This window comes from Chenopodium quinoa, unplaced genomic scaffold (genome assembly GCF_001683475.1).
Source record: "Chenopodium quinoa cultivar QQ74 unplaced genomic scaffold, ASM168347v1, whole genome shotgun sequence".
Taxonomy (NCBI): Eukaryota; Viridiplantae; Streptophyta; class Magnoliopsida; order Caryophyllales; family Amaranthaceae; genus Chenopodium; species Chenopodium quinoa.
The window spans coordinates 382105-391768 of NW_018742899.1; the positions used below are offsets into that span (position 1 = coordinate 382105).

At 32.0% G+C, this 9664-nt stretch overlaps 2 protein-coding genes across 2 annotated transcripts; both read right to left on the reverse strand.

The window, feature by feature from the left end:
• Window positions 1-5: 5 nt before the first annotated feature.
• Window positions 6-1140, reverse strand: LOC110727048 (B3 domain-containing protein Os06g0112300-like). The gene is made up of 3 exons (XM_021906582.1): window positions 972-1140; window positions 729-843; window positions 6-620 (listed from the first exon to the last, which is right to left on the reverse strand). Exons 1-3 carry the CDS (start codon window positions 989-991, stop codon window positions 267-269), a joined length of 489 nt encoding a protein of 162 aa, XP_021762274.1. The 5' UTR covers window positions 992-1140; the 3' UTR covers window positions 6-266.
• A 4216-nt stretch (window positions 1141-5356) lies between these two features.
• On the reverse strand, window positions 5357-8473 carry LOC110726984 (B3 domain-containing protein Os04g0386900-like). Its single transcript, XM_021906523.1, has 3 exons — window positions 7379-8473; window positions 6119-6390; window positions 5357-5905 (listed from the first exon to the last, which is right to left on the reverse strand). The coding sequence occupies exons 2-3, from the start codon at window positions 6386-6388 to the stop codon at window positions 5597-5599; spliced, it is 579 nt and encodes a 192-aa protein (XP_021762215.1). The 5' UTR covers window positions 6389-6390; window positions 7379-8473; the 3' UTR covers window positions 5357-5596.
• Window positions 8474-9664: the final 1191 nt, after the last annotated feature.

The window sequence follows — 9664 nt, forward strand, 5'->3', positions numbered from 1 at the left end:
TAGCGAGGATCAGTTAATCCGAGATAATTATCAGTATATTATTAATATCAGCATAATATAATATGATTACTTTAGTTAATAATTATGTTACTACTATTAATAATCAACTAGCCTAATAAGAACATTGCCTCGTTTTCGGACTCAAAATCTCATCTTGATTCGAAATACATACTTCAGTGCTCCCTATAAACATCAAAATTATTCTACAAACTAAATTTAAAACTAAACCTTATAAATTAATACTGGTTGAACCTGTAATAGTTTTCTTACTCAACAACTATAGGATTATAGCTTGTTTCTCCTTCTTCTTTTTCTTCTTCTTCTTTGACTTCTTTTCCTTGTTCGTCTTCTTCTTCATCGCTATTGAGTAGAGCAGCTGGAAAGTCACCTCGAAGGACTTGAACCTTCAACCTCATTGGATCTTTCGACGTGAGCTCGAAAGTACAAACATCTCCTACCTTAAGTTTGTTGTCAACAGCAAACTGTTTCCATCTTTTATCCAACCTTTTATGTACTATATTATTACCGATGTAATTCATCGTCCAACTCTCAGTGCCACGAGTGAGGATCACCGGGGCTTCGATGTTAGGAAGGAGTCGAGCACCTTCAGCCGGTATTGTCTGATATTGATGTAATCAAAGAAACTTTTCAATAACGTAATAAAATGCATCATATTTTTTATCTACCTATATTCTTATAAATTGAAAGAGATGAAGGAAAAAACATACCAGTAGATAGAGAGGAGAAACATGCGTCTTAGTAAGATTGACATGGAAGAATGGTGCTCCTGTCTTCGGTTCGATATCAATATCCTCACAAGTATTCGCTCTTGGTTTCATCTCTCTAAAACACATTAACAATCCATACAATACTATGATAAACATAAACTATAAAATTAATTGGTTAATTAAACTCTCCGTATTTAATTATTAAAATTAAATATGGTGTAAAGTTGTAAACTTAAGACTTACGACATAGCTCGGTTCGACATAGTCACGGCTCACGAATGTGCTGCCTTGGCCGCCTTAGTTACCTCACTTGGCCGAGAAGCCAAACTCTGGAACAGGCCCGTAATATGCCTCACTGCTCAAGGACTTGTATGAACTCGTATGTTTGAGATAAAATGCACTCATTTTATGTACTCGTGTTTGTTTTGCCTACTAGTAACCTCTTTTATATAGGAGAGTGAGAGAGATTGCGACCCCAAGTGCAAGCTAATTAAGCTTCTAGTAGAGCTAAAAAAAAAGTACTATTTGCCAGATGTTTAGGAGCATAGGTTTCAAGTTATGATTGGTCACACTGAGGAGTGTACAAGATGCATGAAGTATAAGGACTGGAGTATTTATTATCATGTAACGTAAGAGATGGATTGATGCAATTGACAATAAGTAGTGGATCAATTATTACAACCTATAAGTCTATAACATGACATCTAGCTAGAATTGGAAAACGTTCAGGTCAATCTTTTGATTTGCAGAAATATGGTTGTATGGATTGATGCAATTGACAATAATGAATTTGGGGAATTGAAAGATATAAGAAGGGTTCAAGGGATCATAGAATGAAGTGAGAAAGTATGACGAGGGGATATCGTAATTAATTAATTAAGCTGGTAAATATGTTCTTTCTGTCACTAAATGTTGTTCATAAGTCATAGTAGCAACATTATTTAGAGACGGAGAGAGTGATAATGAAACATACGGAGTAATATAATTTGGATATCCATGTATAAGCAAGTAAAGCCTACTTCGTGCATAAACATTTGAGATGGCGAGACTAGTAATCATACATAATATAATACACTCATACTAATTCAGATTATAATTTTGGAATTGATAAAACAACAAATTAATAAAAAAAAAGAGACTACATTCTTATTCAAGTGGAAACAATTCAAATGGAAACAAAAGAACCTATAATATAGTCATACATTAAAATATTTAATCAAAGACTCCTTAAAAGTGAAGGGCTAACTTAAATCGGAGTTGGCCATGGGAGTTGGGAATAAGGAAATAAGTTTATGATCGAAGGAAATGGACGACTTAAATCGTCGATAGTATGTGCCGTTAAAGATTTCATGTCGATTACAAGAAAATGGCCTGATGTTAAAGCGTGTGCATAGACAACATCTCCGTCGAAAGGATCAAAACCTTTAACTTGCATACTGTATTTCCTATATATAACAAGAGGAAACGGCCATACTACCAAGATTAACACTACTAAGATTGAACTTTTTATCGTTCCAAACATGATTATTTTAGTCCCAAAAAGATTGCAATTGAATCTCTATCATAAACGCGTGTATTGTATAGTCGTATGCACCCTTGTACATTGCTTAGGCAAAAGCTGTCATAGAAGTGTATATAATCATCCTCGTCATCAAAATATTCGTCTGAAAATTTGATGAAGTCGCATTGGTCAGGCTTGTTGAAAGGATCGTATACAACTACACTAAGCGTGCTATAAGTCCAACAGCCGTTACATATCACAGCAGGTTGATTCTGACTATAATAACTCATTACTCGATTATAGTTTGAGGGGACCGGAACCACAAAGCTACTCCAACAGCCACTATCAGATGAGAAGACATCAAATTTGATACTATAATGAATGTTTTCGACATCAACAGATCGACCAATAACCACCTTGTATATCGCCGGATCATCCTCGCTACAAAGGATGCCAATAAAAGGAGCTTTTTTTTTATCGAAGTTCCTTCGACAAGGAAGTTCGAAGGACTGCTTTGTCGAGGGATTACATATCAAAAGATTAAGTTTCTCGTCATGGATCATATACAAGTCTTTTCGACACACTTAACAAATTAAATTCCTCGACTTTCTTGTGCAAGAAATCGAATGAAATTGGAATCAAGTCTTTAAGAGAAGATTTCGAACTTGGAAAAACTTTTTGTATTTGAATGGTTAAATTTTCACCAAACATTACTTTCCTAGTTCCTGTAACAAGTACAAGCAAGTTATTATTAACCTTACCATTATTATTATGATGGCGAAACCGGTGCACAACGTATGGATTCGATATCAATGTGACAAATTTAGGGGAAGAGTGATAATGAAATGGCTGGTTTATTATTCATCAATATGAAGAGTATTTATACAAAACATACGCTCATAAATAGGAAACAATCTTCCTAAAAGATATACTAACATAATCATAAACCTAAAGATATATTATCTAATTAATATCTTTAACTTAAATAAACATATATATATTATTCTCTTAATGATATCTAAGGAAAATATATCACACATATTTTTCGAAATCTCATATCTCTAACACCCTCCAACAATCGTAACGGCAATAATACGAAAGTTGCGATGGTAAATTTTTCTTTTGGTTGAAGTCGAGATGCACTACTATGGTGATGTCGTTTATTTTTTTTCTTTTTCAATGATAAGACCGTTCATATTTTTCGTACTCACCAGTCATCAATCAAGCAAGAACGTCATTCTTTTCGAACAATTTGGTTTTTCCTGAGTTTTTCCTAAGCAAAAACGAGCTCCAATCAAATATTGGTTGTTAAGAGCAAACCACACTCAAATCTCTTATTGGTTTTATTTTAGAGCAAAACCAAACTCATATCAAAAGGAGCAAAATCATGCTCGAATCAAATCACAAACTCCGTCTCACGGCACAAGAAGAACCAACAAATAAACCCTGTTTCACGGTAAAAGGAAAATCAATATATCTTGTCTCACGACACAAGAGGGCTTTTTTTTTTTTTTAATGTTTGCCATTTTTTTTTCTTGTAACTCCAAGCATGATGCGCTTAGTTTTATCTTGGCAGAGCACCATGATCCACCATAAACAACATCTATGCGTGATTATTGCATCAAAAAGAATATCAAAGAGATATCTCAAAGACACTAGCGGAGCACCATGATCCACCATAAACAACATCTATGCGTTATTATTGCATCAAAAAGAATATCAAAGAGATATCTCAAAGACACTAGCACAACGGAAGATTTTTTTTTTAATATATTTTTTTTATTTTGTTTTTAAAAAAAAAATAATGAATCCCGTGGGTTTAATTTTCTAACCCACCGACTGGGGGAAATTTTTGTGAAACGCTCCCAAGATCTAACCTTCTTTTGATACCATGACAAATTTAGGGGAAGAGTGATAATGGAATGACTTGTTTATTATTCATCAATAGGTAAAGTATTTATACAAAACATACGCTCATAAGATAGGAAACAATCTTCCTAAAAGATATACTAACATAACTATAAACCTAAAGATATATTATCTAATTAATATCTTTAACATAAATAAACCTAAATATATTATTCTCTTAATGATATCTACGGAAAATATATCACACATATATTTTCCGATATCTATATTTTCCGATATCTCATATCTCTAACAGAATGATATCTCTAACACAATGACATCCAACGCTTGGAGACGCACTTAAATCGACGGGTTGATTGCCATGGTAGTCGAATAAGGATTTCAATCAACATCTCATCGGTTAGATTTTCCAATTGTAATTCTATACAACTCTCGTTTGCCATGGCTAAAGCTAAAGCTAAAATTTCAAGGGTTAAAGACAATTGAAAATTTTACTGTATGTAAAATTTCAAGGATTTCTCTATATTCCTAGACTAGATTAAGCTAAAGGAAAAAAGTCTAAAGATATCCCACTATTCGTCATATAATTTTGATATACTCGTATATAAACATTCATGATATCCTAATTTATGTTGTAGTAGGAGTTTATGTTTATTACGGAGTAAAATAGGTTGTTAGAGTACATTTAAGATAACTTTGCAATTTCCCTTCTTACTGTAGTTGTAGCTTAATTAGTCTTTTTTATTCTTTATTGGGCTTCAAATTAAGGTTTTTATTTTATTTTGTACGCATACCATGGCCATACATTAAGAAATTCATAGGGTCTTTTTTTTCTGGTGCACTTAAGAAATTCATAGTTTTCTATAGTAATAATTTTTTTTTTTATTGAACCATGATAATTATATAATTGATAATGAGCAATATTTACGAAAAATTTGGGTCTAATACATCATTTGGAAAATAATAAAATCTTCATTATTTCCTCTCTTACAAGATATAACAGTTTTTTTTCCCTAATTTCTATGGATTTATTTTTGTCAGCTTTCTAATATAAAGATTTAGAGAGGAAAAATAAATAATAAACACTAATGTAACACCTTACTTTATTTTAGTCATAGTAAATTCTTTGCTTATGGATGATCAAGTAGCTTAGTTGGTTAAAATTTTGCCGTCTACATCATTTTGCCCTTTTTTTTTTGCCCTATGGCTTTCACTATTTCAGGCTTAAGAAGCAAATGAAATCCATTAACCCTTTTTCAAAACAAAACCCTGCTCGTTACGCGTACTTCCATTCTAACTTGTATACAATTATACATAGCAGCTATATATTACAATTTTTGCTTGAGCCAGTGAGACAAAAACCACATGAACGGAGAGGTCATACGCTATACCAAGCTATATGTAAAATAGCACAGCTATTGCATAAACAAGCTAACAAAAGACTACTTACTAATAAACAACCTAGCAAATCATACTAGAGAAAGAAGCATGACTAATTTTATTCAACAACTATGGGATTGTTGATGGTACCATCTTCCTTGTTTAGTAACATAGATGGAAAGTCGCCTTGAAGGACCTGAACCTTGAACTTGAGCAAAGTATCACTTTGTTCCACGAGCTCGAAAACACAAACATCTCCAACCTTTAGATTGTTGTCCTCAGCAAATGCTCTCCACCTAGAGTCGAACCTTTTGTAAGACGGTGCATTTTCACCTAAATAAGTTGTCTCCCAACTTTTTCCACCACGAGTTAAGATGACCGGGATTGTTTTGTTGGGAAGGGCTTGAGAAAATTGTATAGGTAATATCTGGTATCATCAAAGAATTGAAAGACATTAGTCATTCTTCTAAAGCACCTAGAATATGTCATATGTGCTAGGAGTTGTGCTGTGGCGTAGTGTACATATATGTATCATGTTATTTCGACACAAAGTTTCATGACATGAGTGTAAATTAAAGCTTTCTGTTCCTAAAATTTTAACAGATCAGATGATACATGAAAAGTTAATAAGAAAGCATACCACTTGATATTTATAAGCAACAAGGCCGATATGTGATTTCACAATAACTATAGGAAAGTAAGGCTTTCCTGAAAGTGGCTCGATATCAACATCCTGGCAGGAATCTGTAGGAACAGGTTCGGGTTCACGTTCAGGTTTAAGTTCAACTCCAAGTTCTGGTACAGGATCAACTTTGGGTTCATGGTCAGGTTCAAGTTCAACTGCATGATCAGACTCTGGTTCAGCTACTACTTGCTCATTATTTTGTAGTGGTTCTAATTCGTCACTCATTTCTGTAACAGTAAATTTAAAGGCTCATAATATCAACAATCAAAAAATAAACATTAATCAAGCAGGACAATTATTCTTTACTTAGGCTAGGATAACTAGAAGGTTTAAGAATTTTCTCCCCTATACACACCATATGTGTAATTTAGGTCGATTAAGAATGAAAACATGTCGCATTTCTTAAGGTCTATAGCCGATCCACCCCAATTACGAATCTAACTTGTTTTGCTGGAATAATATTCATATCAAACTTTATTTATATCGGAGGTAGAATTTGATGTGATTTGTTTCTTCAAACAAACACATGTCTCATGGTTATGTACCATCAATTTGGAATGCGTAGATTGGTAGATTAATCTTTATTTCGGGCAAAATTAACTTTATACCCCCACTTTTTACCTTTCCTCACACTAATATCTCCTAAATACTCTTCAAAGTTGGTGTTCACATTTAATAAGTACAAACTAATAAAGTGCACTTTTATTCTTGCTCTACTAGAAAACAATATTGTGGTACTTTTTGTGATTATTCCCAATTTACTTCACACGTGATTTTACACGTCCTCTACTTTTCTTAATTTCCGTGAAAAATGAGAAATTAGCACAACAATTTGGAACGAAGGGAATAAAATAGAGGGATTAGATAGCTCAATGCACAAGACATCCATTACAATCAAAACAAGATGTTAAAAAAGACAGCAAAATCAAGAGAATAGTTAGGAACAGACAACAAAAGCCCAATTCATAGTGGATGATTAAGGAGGATTATCAAACATGCAACACATAATAAACACAGTAAGTAAATCAATCTGAAAAATGTCAGATCAAAAACAGAAATACAAGTATGAAGAAAACAGAAGATACCCTATCAAAGAAAAGCTAAAAGTGAACAACCCCAGATAATGAAGTTGCTTGGAAGTAATTATAAGCTATAAAGATATAATCTTGCAAAAAAAATGGTAAGATATAAATGAAATTTAAACAAAAAAAGTACCTGAAAGTAAGCTATAGATTGCAAAAATGGTAAGATTTTGGTGACTTTCTGTTTCACCCCTATAGCTCAAAGTCAGAGCAAAAGATTGCCTCAGCTGGGTTGCTTCTGGCTTTTAATTATTATTAATTTTCTTTTTCTTGACTTGCTTCAACTAATTTTCAGAGGTATTTATTTCTTGCATTTTTATATTTTTTTGTGTGTAAAAAGAAATTATTTTTTCTTGGGGTAGGATGGAGGATTGGAGGGGTTCATTTATTGTAAGAAATTATTGTGGTAAATTACTTGCCTTACTCTTTGGAAGTTGATCACAATTTTGGACCTAAAGTTATAATCGGCTCGTAATTCAATAGTGTAATTAAATTTGGATTAGGGAGAATGGCCGGATGGGGTTTTAGATCATACACTATCTCTATGTTTATTATTATTTTTTTAATGTACTCATTTATATTGGACGGAGTAGTTGGTGGTTTAAAGACCATTCAAAAGTAAGGGTATGTTCTGATTTACTGAACTGAACTGAATTGTTTATGAAAGAAGGAAATTAGAAACTCAACTGAACTGATTGGAGCTGAACTGAATTGAATTTAAGCTAAAGAGAACGGGTTCTAAGTCATTGTTCAAAATTTCTTATGTAATCAGGAATTGCTGCTACATATTTTAATACAATTTCATTTACAATACTAGTAGTACTTTCAAGGCCAATTATCGATCTCTTCTAAAATATAGCAAAATATATTTTCATAAATTTTCAGCAACTTGTGTTTAAAAACTATATCAATTAAATTTATAGACTATATTTGCCAATTGTACTAGTGAATATGAGAAATAGAAAATTTGGTGTAATTTTGTGTAAGAAATTAAGATAAATAAAGAGATTAGTCATTAGAATGAGAGAGCAACAAAGATACGTTAAATGGAAAAGGAAAAGGAAAAAAAAAAAAAAAAAAGCACTCTAGGTTTCTGTCCAAAAAAGAGTATAGTAAGAGAATAAGGAGTAAAACATTAGTTCGGTAAAAAAAATTAAAAATAAGGAGTAAAGTACAGCTAGTGGCTAAGAAAAGGAGTCGAACCCTTGACTTCCCTCGCAAAATTAATTAATCCTAAACAACAAACCTTTTATTCAATTTTGGACGCATAATAACATGTTATACGACTTTAGGGCGCTCATATGATGTTGGATCATATGAGACATTTGGAGTTTCATATAACGAATCACGTTACATTATGGTACAAAAGGGTGGATCGGAATGGAGCAATTATATTGTCCATCTTTGATTACTATAATTTTTTATATATAATTTAATCAAAATTATGAACCATATAATTGTCCGTCCAAATATAAATCCAAATCAACAATTTAAATTCTATAATTTTTCGTACCAGTAATATAATGTATACGCAATATAAATTCGATTCAACTATTTAAAGTATACTATAAATTAAACTTAGAACATTTTTACATTTAAATGTTATAAACAAAATTATTAACCCGTGCGATAACCTTAAATGAGTACAACGAGGTAAATAAAACGATTATTAGATCATCCCCATTGAATGCTTTATTGTACATGAATACGTGCAATTTAATGAAACTATGAGGGTAGTAGCTACCTAATGTGGGAAAAGCCGGAAAACTGAAGAAACGGGGTGCTTACATTAGACTTATAAAAGTTTAATATTGATGTTGACGAAAATTGAAAAATACGACTTACAAACATAAGTGTTAAAAAAAATAGAAAATAATAAATAAGTGGGTAATTTTTTTACCTTCATCATTTTTATAAGAAAAAAAAATATTCCTTGATGTTGATAATAAAAGAAAAAAAAAATAATGTATATATGAAATATTTCCTCTATTTTTTTTTACTTGACCTGTTTCTTTTATCACGCTTGTTAGTGCAAAACCTTAGCAAACAATAACTTTACTTTTCCATAAGTAAAAATTATAAAAGTTATACATTATAATATTACTAATTGAGACGAATTTATAAAGATCCCATATGAATATGTTTTTCCTTACCTATTATTCAAAAAAGACGGTTAAAGGAGAGGTGGTAAATAGTGTAAAAGTTAAAGCGGGTCAAATAAAAAAGAAGGGAGGAAGTAATAAACAATAAAAATAAAAACAAGACATATACGGAATAGCCATTTTGTTTTCCATATCTCATTATCTCTATGACTCTCTATGTATATCAAACCTAACTTGATGTCCAGTTTCCGGAAGACGTGTTTGAGTGTGGTTTAATAATTACATTAATTCATCACTGACTGAGCCGTGTTGCATCA